The 15,931-nt window shown below is 39.8% G+C and overlaps 1 protein-coding gene across 4 annotated transcripts in view; it reads left to right on the top strand.

Annotated features, from left to right (window-relative positions):
• EZH2 (enhancer of zeste 2 polycomb repressive complex 2 subunit) overlaps positions 1-13,558 on the top strand; it is an 80,748-nt gene extending 67,190 nt beyond the window's left edge. For all 4 annotated transcript variants that reach the window (XM_019483355.2, XM_006274412.4, XM_019483356.2 and 1 more), the window contains exons 13-21: positions 126-220; positions 5,637-5,677; positions 6,781-6,906; positions 8,106-8,284; positions 10,013-10,108; positions 11,015-11,096; positions 12,330-12,410; positions 12,569-12,653; positions 13,231-13,558. In XM_019483355.2, the coding sequence (XP_019338900.1) occupies positions 126-220; positions 5,637-5,677; positions 6,781-6,906; positions 8,106-8,284; positions 10,013-10,108; positions 11,015-11,096; positions 12,330-12,410; positions 12,569-12,653; positions 13,231-13,291 (846 nt within the window). In that variant the 3' untranslated portion in view covers positions 13,292-13,558. The remainder of the gene's footprint in view (positions 1-125; positions 221-5,636; positions 5,678-6,780; positions 6,907-8,105; positions 8,285-10,012; positions 10,109-11,014; positions 11,097-12,329; positions 12,411-12,568; positions 12,654-13,230) is intronic.
• Positions 13,559-15,931: the final 2,373 nt, after the last annotated feature.

The following is a 15,931-nucleotide window of genomic DNA, read 5'->3' on the forward strand; positions in this document are numbered from 1 at the left end:
AGGGAGGTGATTTTATGATTGGATACAATTTGTAAAATGTTGGAGGAAGTCGTTTAAAGTAGAAAATGAGCCATTTTCTACCAGTGAGAGATTCATCGTGGATATGTTATGGTATCTCTTGTTAGGTGTATGAGTTTAGAGTAAAGGAATCTAGTATTATTGCTCCAGCTCCTGCTGAAGATGTTGATACCCCTCCAAGAAAGAAGAAAAGGAAACACAGGTAAATCTGTTACTAAATAAATGTAGATGTTAAACATGAATCAGTGGTAAACAAGAACATTGGAAGAAAAAACATAACTTTTATTTTTTCCCTAGCTCCTTTTTGTCCCAGAAAAGCAAAACCTACAGATATGAAACTGATTTGTCCAATTTTTCAGTTGTTATTTTGGTCTCAATCAAAAGTATTACTTTTAAAAACAACAGCAAAAACAATTTGTTTTTATAAATACCTAAGTTAGTGTTAACAGACTCTTAAAAGTGTCCTGTTGTATTGAAGCTAGTAAATTCAAGCTAGGGTTAGAATCTCAATACTCCAAGACTATTGGTTATACTATTTTATATTTATAATGTTATTTTTTAAGTTGTGGTTGCATGTATTGGTCAGATTAGCAAAACATATTGACTTTTTAATGGCAGGTTGTTTCCTTTTATTGACATTCCATTACATCCTTTGCCATACATGAATACTAAGTCCTACTATGCTTGCAGATTAAGATGCATATAACCTCCCTCTAAAAATAAAAAATAAAAATAAATAATTACTTGCCACCTATGTATGCTCAAATAGCCTAACTTGCTTACTAGGTAGGTATTCCAGTTAGAGTCGTAACAGTAGGTTGCTAAATTTCCAGGGCAAAACAAAGATCAGATGGTAGCTTATCTTTTCTTGCGTTAAGTGAAAGGCAGAGCCATGAGGAAGTTCCTCTTGGGAACAGAAAGCCGATTCAAAACTAAGTTGGTTAAATTTAAACATTTTTTAAATGCAGAGAGAAGAAAATTCTTAAATGTTTCCTTCATCTTCCCACTGCTGCATTGATTTATTTTACAGAATAACCTTTTTTGCTGCAGACAATTTTTTAGTCCCAAAATTTATAACTAACAGAAATCTGCATTAGACTAGGGCTTCTGGGATGCCAGAGCCACATGTTGCGCAGGCTGCTTGCCATGCAGGCATCCCTTCCCCCCTGGCAGCCCAGCTTTATCCCAGCTGCACATGCAGCCCTATTCTCCAGCCAGGCAAGCTGTGTGGCTAGCTCCCATCAGCTGCTCCTGCACACATTGCTTCTTTCCTTCCTGCCCTGGGCACCCTGGAATTCCTGCTGTGCATGTAGCTTTGGTATCCTGAGGCAGGGGCAGAAAATGGAAGGCGGAGGGGAAGCCCAGAGACCTCAGCTAGAGTAATGTGGGGAGTAGTAGCTGGGCAGGAGCCCTCATGCTGCATGTGGTCTGTGGGCTGCCCCTTGGCCAGTCCTGCATTAGGCAGTTTTGTGTAGTCCTAAAAGGTTGAGAGAAAAATAAAGATAAATAAACTAAAATTTATGCCAAGCACACACCCCTCCAACAGGGCTTTCCCCCTCCCCTTTATTCATTCTTACTATTGTTCCTTGCAGTTGTCCTGGCTGCTTTCCCCACTTATTTCTTGATGTTCATGCTTTGTGAAACCTCTGATTGTGGTGGAGAAGCTTTTGCAGGGCTTTAACTTTAATCTGCCTACTTGTAGGATAGGCATCTGGCATTGGGTAGGGAAAAAAGAGTTGGTGAGAAGCTAGAAGAGACCTTGCTGTCCTTGGAGCAGAGTACTGAGTATTCTGGGGCTTGCTTTTGCACATGGTGCCACAGTACTGGCTAGGGGCGTGTGCTGCACACAGCTCCCTGATGGACAGGCCCCACCCAGCGACCCTCATCCGTCCTGTGGGGCTGGATGAATTTGAAACTGCTGCTCTAAAATATTGTCGCACGGTGTTTGAAAATCAAAACCAATAGCCTTAGTTACCATTTTTGAAGCTGAAATAGACTGTATATCAATTAACCAACAGATTAATGTTGTTTGGGAGATTTCAACTTCATTAAAAAAAAGGCTTGAAAATACTATGTGCCAGTGGGGTTTTTTCCTGATTGTTTGCCAGTATCAATAATAATGTGTGTTAATGATGGGTAATTTTGTAACAGCTTTAATGTTTTTACTATATTACATTGGAGGGAAAATTGATTCTACACTGAATTATGTCAAAGACTTAATGGGTAACGTATTTTTCTTCCTATGTAAGCAGCAGCTTAAGTCAAACACAAGGGCATTCTCAACCCACATACAGACAAAGAAACATGGGGACTGCTTGGTAGAGAGCTTTACAAATGGCAAAAGAACTTCGAATAAAGAGGGGACGAAAAAGTATATATTGACTGCACTCTATTAATATTAGTATTTAGAATATTAGTTCTATAGTTACTGTCTGTGACTCATTTGGATTTTGAACATAAGTTTCCATTGTAGGTCGTATAGTGTCTGCTACGTGCATCTATTTTCACACGAGAGGTGTGTGAGAGCAATATAAGAAACTGGCTAAAGAGAGAACTTTGTAACCTCAAAAAAATATATGAGCATACACTGGAAGGAGCGAAAAGCTCTGCACTTTTGTTGTTCATTCTTGTAATTGGGAATTTAGTGCATCTGTTGCCAAGTAATTGCCAATTTCTCTTGCCTTTTTTGAATTGATAAGGACCAGCTGTAATTTGTAGTCTTCTTGCTTGATTCCTCTTCATTGTGGCAGTTCTTGAGAAGAATTTCCCTTTTTCTTGTCCTCCTCCAGGGCTTGGTTTTTTCATGGCATCTGCCCACAGGTTGCTTGGTTTTTTTTTATTAACTTTATTCTGTGGTCTGGAAAAAAGTATGGCTGAATCTTGGCACAAATTACTTTGCATCCCACTGGAGAGAGATAAAGGACATTTAAAGAAACAGTTGAGTACAAAAGCAGAACCTGGCTGATGGCAGAAAAACAAAATCCTGCTTCTTGCATGTTGAATTTATCATTTTAATGGACATCTCTTTCTTGTTTCCTAGTAGTTGAAGCAAAACTATTGTCTTATGTTGCTGGATAGAATGGAAGAATAGAGGGCAGACAGACTTTCAAGAAATAAATCTTTTTTTCCACTATTCAGTACAGTCCCAGTATTGTAAAAGTTCAGACATCAGCCCTACAAAACATCTGAGGAAACTTGCAGTTCTTCCAGGCAGGCTTTACCTTCTAAGTCGTACATTTCTTGAAAGTTACCATATTAATAACTCTGCTTTAGGGCTATATACTGCTGGTCATCATTATAGTATTGGGGTGCATAATTGAATGTCATTAGCCCAGCTTGTTCTCCTTCAAACCCTAATTTGATCTGTAGTCTGTGTCTCGTCCCTTCCCTCACACTTCCAGCTGTGGAACTCATTGTCCCAATATGCCTTTAATTCCTTGTCTCAAAATGCTGCTTCTGGGCCCTCATTTTTTAGCTGAGTCAGTGAGTTTGTGGCATTCATCACAAACCTTCAGATCAAGTTTTGTGCAGGTTAGGTAATCTTTCATTTTAATCAGGCTTTTTCTCTTAATTTTTGTTTAAAATCTAAGCCTTGCCTTGTATAACCCTGTTTGTTATACATGTTCTGCTATAGTTATGTTGCTATGGTAACTTGTATACTCTGCTTTGTATACCATTGTTAATATGGATATTTAGAAGTTTGGGGAGATATTACCATAATAGAACATGTATAACAAGCAGGATTACACTAGAAATTGGGTGGTACACTTGGACCCTTTTCAGGGCACTAATTTGTTTCGCTATAATTGGATTATTCCTAATTCATGGACTTTTTATATTGATTAGAAGGTGCACTAAAGAGTCTTGTAGACTTTCTATAGCTATTGCCTATAGAGATGGGACTGCTAGTGTCTTTTGGGCCAAAAGGAAGAATTCATTTTTGGAGTAAGTATTGTTCAGCAGTGTGGTATCTGCTACAAGCTCCATGTTTTAAAATCTAGATAAAAGTGACTTAATTTCATTTTTGGTTATAAAAACTTTTAATTTTTTTATTTAAAGATCTTATTCCTCCCTTCAGTTACTTGAAAAGTCCAAAAGAGATTCCATTTGCTGAATTGATACACAGTAGTGTCCTTCTACCACAATAAATTTTGAGTAGCCCACCCTAACAAGGAACCAAATCTGTTTTTGAATAAAATTATTTGAGTTCAGGGTTGTTGTGTTTTTTTTTAACAGACTTGCCAAAGGACTGATTAAAAACAGTTGTTTAACATGTTCCTTTTAGAAAGAAGTATTTTAAGCCACAGTTACCTGCAAGAGACTCAACTAATGGGACACAAGATGCAACTGTTGAGCTGTCAGAGGGGTGTTGAGTAGAGAATCCTATTATGTTTGGCTGAAGCTGTTGTGTGTGCAAGAAGGGAAAAGGCATTTATTTATTAGAATCCAAATTGGCCTAACGCAGTGATTAAATGAAGCTAAATAATTGCTGTTGGTTAAACTAAGTTTATTTTTTTCAAAATGTGTACATTTGAGTGTGAATTTCATGGGAAATAAATGTAGATATTGTGGCTCATTTTTTCTTAAATGTTTTGAACCTATTATGAGGATGTCATTACATATCATCAGCATTATTACACTTACAGTAATGAACTCTGCCTTGAAATAGAGGCCTACTGAGAAGCAAATAAGCAGTATTTTCCATTGTTACAAAAAAAGTAGGTATTAATGCATACAAATTAACCCTTTGAAATACAAATTTAGAAAGTTCTGACTGCAAACAGTTTAACTGTGTGGGTAGGATGTTTTAGTTGAGTTAGTCTTAACTGCTAAAGAATTCTGTGTATTCTGGAGCCACAGCTTTTAAGATGGATTTAAAAAAAACACTTTTTAAAGTGTAAATATCACTTGTGTTAGGTACTGCCTGAGGGCCCACCAAAATTCAGGCTCTATTTTGCTAGGTACTGAGTTAACGCAGAATAATTAAAGTCCCTGTTCCAAAGAGCTTAAAATTTAAATGGGAGAAGGGTATAGTACAGAGTGAAGAGTGTATGGTGGCAAACCATGGGAGATGAGACAAGTGTAGAGTGAAGCTGAAGTGAGAGAACTTTGAGGGTGGAATGGGGTGGAGAAAGAGGAGTTGAACCAAACAGCCGATTTTAACAAAAGGAAGGGAAAAGTTCAGTCACAACTGAAGTAAGTTCTTTGACTGTCTGAAGGTCCCTTCTTCGGCTGCCTCTGCTGCTCTCCTACCAGCTGGAGTCTTGGGCTGCAAACTCTTTTAGTTTTCCTCTAAGGCAATGTGAAGAAATAGCACTACCTGGGTCTTAGTGCCTTTAAGAGTGGGGTTGGGATCTTCCCCTGAGAGTTCTGGGTCCAGAGGGAGATTGTGGGAGGAACTGTAAACTGCTCAAAGAAGGCTACTGCCAGATGTTTTCAATAAACGGATATTGTGGGGATTCTCTTGTAACAACTTCTGATTTTAAAATATTGGAAGATCGTTCATGTTGCAGAAGACTTTCCCAGACTTTGTGGGTGCATAGATGCAGCTACATTTCCCAGCCCAATACAGGAGGAGTTCCTGTCAACCTTTTTGTGTTTGTTTTGTGTTTTTGCAGGTTGTGGGCTGCTCATTGCAGAAAGATACAGCTGAAAAAGGGTTAGCATCTTTCCATTCAACTTTGTCCTGAACTTTTAAGTTCCTAATACTGTTTTTTGTTTTGCTTTGTTTTTAAACCTGTTAGGCCATTATGTGCATTCCATGGGGAATCGGGGGTCATGAGGAAACTGGAAATAGTAGACTCAGTACCTATCCAGAAAGGACAGAAAATCATCTGGTTTTTTTTATGTAGCTATTCACACAGAGTTTATATAATAATACAACTAAAAGGGGAGGAGGCTGTGAAATCTTAATGCTTCAGAGTGGCCTCGTTATTGCAGTGTAGATAAAACATCACTGCTGGAATGGTGATGAGCTGCATTAGTTCAAAAATAAGTTCACTTTTTAAAGATGCTCTAAAAATCCATGAGTCTTGGCAGGGGAGGGGGCACATTTCATAGCTTAATAAAGAACAATCTTCTGTTCAGAGACTTTTTTTTAAAGCTGCTGAGTTATTACATAAAAATAGACATAATAATGCAAATACACCTAAACCTACCTAAGCACTAAAGGCAAATGCATGTTTAGGGCCCAAAGCCTATTAAATGCTTTACAGGTAAAGCTATATATGTGGTCCTTCCCTGCCGTAAAGTTCTTAGGGCTTGTTTGCACCAATAAATTGACCAGCAGAACTATATTTGTGTTGCTGTGCCAGGGTAGTGTCAGTACCAGGATTCTTATGTGGATACCCCTCACAAGACTACAGGTTGCTTTATTAGGAGATTTCTCCATATGGCGCCAGAATAAAATCATTTTTACTTTGGAATGGTGTTTACTCAGGGAGCTAGACCATTATTATAGTTCTGTCAGTCACTTTTCCTTTGTAGACAAGACCTTTAAATTCCAATGGCAAGTAATAGAAGGATAAGGTGCAACAGGAAGCAATCAACTGAGTAATTGTTAACAAGCTTCTTGTTAATGGTGCAATTTTGGTGTAGTCTCATTTTCTAATGAAGAAATGAGTAAGTTTGATAGACTTTCTGTTGTTAACGGGAGTTTTAAGAAGGGACTTCAAAGGAATTTTCCTCTTGAAATTTGGGGATAAACAATGTACAGTTCTTTCGCGCTCTTAAATTTTTCAAAATATTACTATTTTTATTCAGATGGATCATCTAATCATGTTTACAACTATCAGCCATGTGATCATCCACGTCAGCCCTGTGACAGCTCATGTCCATGTGTGATTGCTCAAAACTTCTGTGAGAAGTTTTGTCAGTGCAGCTCAGAATGTAAGTAATAACTTAGAAAGGTGTTTATAATTGGAAGTCTTTTCAGTCTTACTAGTTGATATGTAAACTCACTACTGGGGAAAAAAAAAAAAAAAAAAAAAAAGGACTACAGATGGACAATAATGGCCTTATGCCCTTTTTGGCTGTTTTATAATGCTTTCAGGGCACTTTACCAAGCTATTATACTTGCGGGTTACCTGCTTGGAGTTTTTTGTTCAGAATTCACAGGTGGCACAGTTTGTCTGAGAATTCCACAGCAGCATTACAGAAATTTGAAATGTAGTTGCCTGACGTTTTTAAGATCTGGTTGTTGAAGCATATAAATTAAGCCCTGATCCTCCAGCCATTTAAGTGTATATTTCAGTGGGACTGCCCATTTGTGTAGAACTAAATACATATATTTAAGTGCTTGTAGGATGGGAGCAGTATCCGGGAGTATCGTATTTCTTTAGTCAGGCCTTACAAAGAAGCTACTGTACTCACTTTTTTGTTTTTGAAGCAGGAGTACTGCTTCTCTCTGTAAGAGACTATAGAAGAGTTCACTCCTAATAACCACTGATGGGTGCTCTGTTTACTTTTACATTTGCTTTTAAGCATTGATGAATTTGTAACATTTGGGAATCACAGGTATTTTGACTAATTGCAGGTCATTTGCTTTGGTGTAGTGTAGAGGTTGTTAGTCTGTTGTTCTTAAGCAATAGTTTATAACCTTTTTTTCCTGTAGAGAAGTGAGATTCCATGGCCCTACAGCCCCATTTTCTATTTTTCTGTCCCATGCCATATTCACTGTTCCAATCCGTGCAGCTCCTTCTGCTTTTCTTGGGTGATTTTTTTTCTTCTTTACTTAATCATGTAGCATCAGTGTCACTGGAAGTCCCTTTAAGTTTGTTATGAAATCTACAAAACTACATTTACATCTGGGCTCCTGTAGTTCCAGGTCATTTTCCAGCCAGTGTTATCTTTTGTAATAGCTCATAGTTAAGCATTTCTGTCCTTTTAGCTGGTTCCTCTAGCATCAGAATTCAAAACCTCTGAAACGTCTTTCATCTTTTTTAAGGGACTTGTACTCTTTCAGAGATCTAAGCCTATGTAGCACCAGATGCAGTTTTGATCTTGGCTTTGGCTTCAATTTGCAGCAGATGGTAGGACTTTTTTTTTTCTTGCATGCAGCCATTTCTCTTACTGTTTCCATTTTAAAGGCCAAAACAGGTTTCCTGGATGCCGCTGTAAAGCACAATGCAACACTAAGCAGTGTCCATGCTATCTGGCTGTGCGTGAATGTGATCCAGACCTCTGTCTTACGTGTGGAGCAGCTGATCACTGGGACAGCAAAAATGTTTCCTGCAAGAACTGCAGCATTCAAAGAGGATCCAAGAAGGTGTGCACAGTTCTCCAGACAAACCCCTTCTTTTGTCTTATGTGTTTTTCTGTTGACTGTCTGGGCAGGGGAGGCAGGAGAGGGGTTGTGTCCGAGTATTCCCATAACGGTGCTTGAAATTTTCCAGTGATTTCAGTGGCTAGCCAAAGGCCTAGCCTAAAACAAAGTAGCTTTTACCTGCTTTGTCATTCAATTACCTCTTGTCGTAAGGTCCTCCCGCAAGACAGGAATTTTTGTACTGCATTGGAGTAGAGTATCTGTCACTATCTCCTAGTACTAACTCCTGTGTGACTGTATGTAAACTCTTCTCTTGTAGGCTGCAAAACAACCTGTTGTTCTTAAGTGATAGTTATAAACCCTTTTTCTCTACAAGTGTTCCTAAATCTATTAAATTCCATGGTCTACAGCCACCACACTACCTTCTGCTCCCCGAGGCCATTTTCCCTAATGATCTCTTTATAGCCATGCTGCAGAAACACCTAAGCTAGCTTTGCACAGTAGGTCTAGAATGGAAGTGTTTGTTTGGCATGGCACCTGAGTTAATGAGCTCAGTCTCTTAGCAGAGCTAATTAACCTGTCCACAGCACTGTACACTTTAGCAACTGGAGCTGCTTGGTGCCAGGAATACTGAAAGGAGAGGGAGGAGTGTGATTGGCCAGTAGGCACTCCCGTCTTATCCCCATAGCTGCATTTATATCGTGCTAGTTGAAAACCACTGCTCTACTCCATCTGCCTGCGGTCAGAAAACGTAAGAACCAAACTTCTATTTGTAGACTTTTTAAAAAAGTCTTAATTTTCTTACTGCATTTTCTTGCATATAACCTGCACCCTGCTTCCCCCTCGCCAACCTCAACCAGCTGGGGAAAAATCAGGGTGTGCATTATATGCAAGGAAAAGGGCTCCCCATGGGTCTAGAACAGGGGTGGGCAAAATGCGGCCTGGGGGCCAGCTGTAGTCTGCCAGGCTATTCTATCCAGCTCGCAGGGCCCCTAACATTTTAGAAAATTAATATTTATCTGCCCTGGGCTGCCTGTCATGCGGCCCTCGATGGCTTGCCAAAACTCAGTAAGTGGCCCTGCACCTGGTCTAGAAATTGGGAGGGGTGGCAGCGTTAATGGATGCAATTTTGGGAGCAATGGCAATTAACCCTGCCACAGCTCCTTTTCCCTCCCCAAAATTTCCAGACCACGGGTCTGACCCATCACACAGCCCCTGACCTGGCCTACGGCTCCAGACAGCCAGTCCATAGGGTTGGACCTGGCACACATTCTTGGAGTTAGTGTGCTGGATTGGGCTTGCACTGTTGCATAGCCCCCAGCCCTGGCAAACCCCATGCCTCTGATACTTAATGGTACTGCAAGGTAAGAATCCCCTCTCCCATTTCTTTTTGCAGCCTTCTAAAAATAGTGTGCAAATTATATTCAAGGGCATGTAGCATGCAAAAAAACATGGTATCTTTATTCTGCTCTATGTATGTTTAATATATCCACATACAGTTCTGGTCCATCTTTTTTGGACTTAACCAATGAATTCCTACCTTGAAATGCTCTTTTGATAGCTCTATATGTCTTCCTTCATGTGCAGTTTTCTTTCCTTCCAACCCAACTTGTACCTGTGTGTAGGTTACAGCTATTTGATTTTTGTCAGCTTGTCTCATCTCGGGGACATGATGTAGGTTTGAGGCTAAGCAAGTCAGGCTTTGTTTCTTTCTTTTCCTGCATCCAATAGCATTTGCTGCTAGCACCTTCAGATGTGGCAGGCTGGGGGATTTTCATCAAAGATCCTGTACAGAAGAATGAATTCATCTCTGAGTACTGTGGTGAGGTAAGGAAAAATGATACCATTCAAGCATGTGCTTAATTGGTACAGTTCTACCAGCCCAAGTAAGAAAATGTTTTAAATAGTATTTGTGGACCACAGTGGTATGTTGTTTCAACTGAATATAAAGCAAAACTGATTAATGCCTCCCAGATCAGGGTTTAGTTTCCAGATTTACTACCAATTTTGAGGAATTACGAAATTCCTTGTAGCAATTTGCACCAAGTTTTACATATTTGGCCTTTGAAATTCCAGGGAATCTTTAATCTTGTGAATGGCAGTTGTCATCAAAAATATTTGTTAAATTGGCATTTGTCTATTGAAAAGATATTTCATAAAATGCCAAGGCCTGTGAGGACAGGGGCTGGGTGGATCTGAAAAGCAATTGCAGTTCAAGCAAATCTGGGGCTTCAAGCAGAATGATTCACTTTGTCAGCCTAACAGGCTTCTAGGCCCCATGCTGTGTGTAGGAGTTAAGCTGTGAGGAAGAGAGCGCTAAGACCAAAAGCTGTTCTGAAAGGAGCAGAATTACAAAATAATTCACTATTTTGGTCTGATTGACAGCACTGCTTTGGCAGCATTTGGGGCTTGGCTTTTCCTTTATCAAATGGGGAATGGCTGAGTTGGAGTTGTACTTGTCTGCAAGATGACAACTGGTTGGCCATCCAGCCATCCTTTTGGTAGCTAGCCAGCAGAGTAGCATCTGTTTAAGACATTCTCAGCCTTCTTAGCTGCAGAATTGGAGTTAATATTGAAAGTGCACTTAAGAGTAAGCATGTGAATAGTTATGTGATGACTTAACAGCTGGAGCCACTTTAATGCATAGGTAGTGGAACAGAGAGGGCAGCATTCTTGGTGTTTGTTTTACATTTGTAACGATACTATTTGCTTTGTATGTACTGTTTCTTTCAGATTATTTCTCAGGATGAAGCAGATAGAAGAGGAAAGGTATACGACAAATACATGTGCAGCTTTCTGTTCAACTTGAATAATGGTATGTATGTTGACTGACCATGCTAAAATTGGTTGTGATAGATCTTAAGCTCCTTCCATCATGTTTAAATCAAATGCAGAACTACTCACTTAGCACAAGTTTCTAAAGTCAGTAGATGGGGCTTGCAGCAAAGGTGGAGAAGACTTGTTGAAGTTGAATTGGTGTCTTGCCCTAGTCCATTTCCCAGAATGTGAAGGTTTCTGCACTGGTGACAGATAACAAAAAAGGTTTGGAGGTAGTCTTGCCTCATCTTCCCATAGCAAACTGGTAGGCTGCTAGCACTTTTCCCATGTGCATACTTCAGTGGAAATCAAATGTCACCCAAACTGAATTTGACATCACACAATGCAACAGTGTTGATAAGACCAGAAACACATTCTTTAGTTCGTGCCTACAAAAAGTTATCAAAATATAAATGGGAAATTGTTATGCATCTCTCTTCATCATTGGTAGCTGCCACCGCAGTTTCAGGGGCTAGTTGGCAGCCAAGTGAGAGAGTTGATATCTCTCTCATATGACTTTACCAAAAAAAAAAGGAAGCCTTTATATGTGTATGCATATGTACATGTGTCTGTATAAAAGGTTAGTGCAAAACATTTTCACAAGCTTGCGCTCCTAGAGAGGGATGTTTCAAAAATAGACACATCACTCTATCATCCAGGCAGGAGACCAAGGTAGATTGCTTAACTCGAGGGTTTTCAACCTTTTTTAGTAAGTGTACCCCTGGTGGCTGGATGGGGTGGGGGCGCAGCTGTACACAAAACAGCAGCAACGCAGGGTGGTGGGAAGTGGCGGTGGCTGCTGTGTGCGAGCTTCCTCTCCCCCTCCATGCCCACCCCTTCCCCAGGCCTGCTTCTAGGAAGCAGAGGTGTGGGGTAGGGTGGCAGCGCTCCATCCCTGCCCACCTGAACTTACCCCCTAGGGCCCTCCCAAGTACCCCAGGGGGTACACATACCCCCAGTTGATAACTCCTGGCTTAACTCCTAGTAATTGGAAACATACCAATTACAGGCAGCTTTGTCCAACTCCCAAACCAAGACAACTTCTTGACTTTTCTGCATGAAAAGTCAACATCAGATATTTTCCACTGACTTTAGAAGTTAAATTTGCCAAAGCCATATAGCATGCTAGTGCTATAAGCTAGGGTCATAAAATGGGCCAGGGGCCCTTCTTTTTTCTCTCAAATTGTATTTAGAGGCAACCTGTTCCAATTGTGCTTATATTCTTTTCTAGATTTTGTGGTTGATGCAACACGGAAGGGCAACAAAATTCGATTTGCAAACCATTCAGTAAATCCCAATTGCTATGCAAAAGGTAAATGTAGTGTTTAAACCAGTGCTAATTGTTTTTGTATCAACTAAGAATAGATGGTAAGGCAAATGTTGAAATGGTGGTAGTAGCATATTTTAAGTACAGCTAGGTGTGAAAATATCAGAGCACTAAGAACCTAACCATTTACTTTTTCTTTACAGTTATGATGGTTAATGGAGATCATAGAATAGGTATATTTGCTAAGAGAGCCATTCAGACTGGTGAAGAGCTGTTTTTTGACTACAGGTTGGTAGACTCAAATTTTTTTCCAATTAAACCAGATCTTAAATATGGGATATGTAAGCTAGTGTTTACCAGTATAAACTAGTAATGTAATAGGTAGGGGTGGGTTTTACAAAGTAATAATTGTGCTGTTCCTTTTTCTAGTACAGGTGGCCTTGGTCTCGCACTCCATTGTGGGCTAACCAAACACACTTGAAGCAGACTGCCGTTCTAGTCACCCTAGCGTGCATAGATTTTTAAAGATAGATTTATGCATGACTAGTCAGCATTGTAGATATGCTTTTTTTTTCCACTTAGTGACTTAACACTTGGGCTAACATCCTCCAAGTATTTGCTCCTTTCAACACAGCAGCCCAGAGGGGTACATAGGGAAGTGCCCAGGCTCCCGTTCCAGTACAGAGGGCAAGTTAAGTGCTTAAGGAAGGGATTCTCAGTTTGTAAAATGAGGGGGGAAAAAAAAAAGCAATCTAAACACTGCTCTGGGGATTAGGGGCATGTCTGCTTGAGATTTGCTAGCTGTGAGGCTGCTTATTTTTCTTTTGAATTTGACAGTCAATGTTTTTGTCTTTTTTTATTTCAGATATAGCCAGGCTGATGCCCTTAAATATGTGGGCATTGAAAGAGAAATGGAAATCCCTTGATACCAGCTACCTCTTCTCTCTCAAACAGAACAGCTGCCTTATCTTCAGGAATTTCTAGTACTGTGGGCAATTTTAGACAAATAAAATGATGCAATTTGAAATTCTAAATTTGCAAAGTACTGTAACAGTAATTTATAGTAACACATTTCAAAATCAACTTTTTATTGCCTTCTCACCAGCTGCAAAGTGTTTTTGTACCAATGAACTTTTGCAATAATGCGGTGTGGTACACTTTTTCAATCTTGAATAAAGGATACTTGAACTACAGTGTGCGGAGTACAGTTGAGATGTAATTCTGTACTAGACTGCAAACAGTTTCTCTCCTTGAAGACTAAATCTTGAGAGAACTACCAATTTTACTGAAGACACTTTGATATCGTCCCCTCATATTATAATGTCAAATTTCATTTATAAACTCTTGGGACCTGTAGACCGATGCATGAATATTAAGCATTGTCCTTAGCTGCCCTAGTTCAATGACTCTTACTATGAAAAACACTGAAATCAAAATGTACTGACAAAAGAATAATTCAGGTGTCAAAGAACAGTAGTGCTCAATCTAAATGTTGTCATTGGTTAGAGCACCATCTAGTGTATTTTATGCATATAACAAGGTGAGCGCTGGATTGGCTAAATGTTTACTTTGTCTGCATTAAGATTTTTGGCCAACCTGGATTTAAGATGCGATTAGCAGCTGTTATCACAGTTCCATATCAAAATGAGAAATCAACAACATGCAGTCAGGCTTCTTGTTTCACTAAATATAGATTCTTCTACTCCATTTTTAAATACAATTTATTACATGTTCTGTGTATAGCAAGTTCACTCAGTGTCCTGAAAAGATATCTTTACCCAAGAGACTCCTTGGTCTAAAGGTTGGGTCCAGTAGTTGGGATTTGAACAAGTAATTGAGGAAGAGTAAGTAACTTGCATTTTATTCCATGTCTGAGATATTTAAGTATTCACCTTGCTCCTGTGCAATGCAGTAGTTCCTGCTTCATGTGGAGTCTGCCTGTACCAGTCTAAAACGATGGGGGAATATTTACAATAAGTGGAAAGTGTAGCTTGGTAATAGATTATCTCACACACTGCTTTGTGGCAATTTAGTTTTAGTTTGCAAACCTATTTACTAGAAGTTCAGATTCAGTCTATAATGACTCAGGGAGCAAATAAATTCAGCAATTTTGTTTTTAACTATCCTGCCTTAAACTCCAATTAACACCCATATGGAGTAAACTGGGAACAGCTTGGGGCTTTGGCTCTGGCTTAATTCCACACTTGTAGGCACTAGAACAAGGGTTCCCAAAGTTTGTGCCATGGGGCAATGGCACCTGCAAGGCACCACTTTGGGAACTGCTGCACTAGAGAGGGGAGAAGGGGATTAATTGAGTATGCCACTGTGCAACAAGTGCTGCGCATGCTCACAGTGAAGCTTGGTTAGAAAAAGGTGTTTGGGGGAAACATCATAATATCAGTATTTGACTATTATAAGCTAATGTCAGGAATATTTCACCCTTATTAACAAGAACTTTTGTGAGAAATGCCAACTCTTATGTGGTTCTAGCCACACTAGGATAGAAACTTGTCTTTTATTTTTAAGGGGGCCATACAGAGATGACATTAGCTGGCCTAAAACTGAAGTGTGAACATCTAGTGACCATTAAGGAAAAAGAATGCTAGGACTAAACTGATACCACTTCAGTGCCATGCAGCATAGTGGTAAAAGACAAAGACAGCTTGCTTAATCCAGCTAAAGAGCAGCTCCCCATACAGGCCCCCTTTGTTCCATTTGGGACTGAGGATTCACATCAAGGACAAGAATTTGAGGACAGTGTTTCGCAGTGAAGAGCTACAACTGGCTGCAGACCATAACTGAGCAAAGGGACAACAGTGTGCTGATTCTCAGTTTTTCAAAGGAGGGGGAAAAGCACTGACCTTTTCTCTAGCTTAGTCACCATTTTGTTCAGTTCTGTCTAATAACCTGGCAGCTTCATGGTGTATGTGCGTCCATGTCCATTATTAGCAACAATGCACACAGCTAAATGCATGCTGCTTGGCTGAAAATGGAAGACAAGTGAAGAGGGAGATCTTCAGCAAGTAGCATCACAAAGTAAAGAGGAAAATTTAAAATTACAAGTTAAATATTGGGCCTGATGACCAAAGCATTAACATTACACTGTACTTACTATGATAGTCCACAGCTGTACTGTCAGATATTTCTACAAAGATAATCCCTTACTACAATACTACATATGTCCAAGCTACTGGCCAGCTCTGTCCCTGTGAGCATAGTTATGGTCTAGAATCAAAAGCAGTTCTCTATCTGGTGCATTAATTTTCAACCAGGGTGCCTTGAGTTCCTTTCAAGGGTGCCACGCAATGTTTGCACTGGGAGTTGTGCAAACATGACTCAAGACGAACACAGATTTCAGAAGGAAGTCTAGAGCGTCAAAAGCTTTCTGACCTGTTGTGGTCTCAGTTTTTTGCAACAGACAAACTTATTTTTCCATTGCCAAGAAACATGAAAACTAAGACCTGGTATTTTCAGAGGTACCTTGAATCTAAAAAGGTTTAAGAACTACTGCTCTAGTGAACTCTGTGGTGTTAGGGGAGATGCTTTATTTTGAGTGGTGAACACCT

This window comes from Alligator mississippiensis, chromosome 5, assembly GCF_030867095.1.
Source record: "Alligator mississippiensis isolate rAllMis1 chromosome 5, rAllMis1, whole genome shotgun sequence".
Classification (NCBI taxonomy): Eukaryota; Metazoa; Chordata; order Crocodylia; family Alligatoridae; genus Alligator; species Alligator mississippiensis.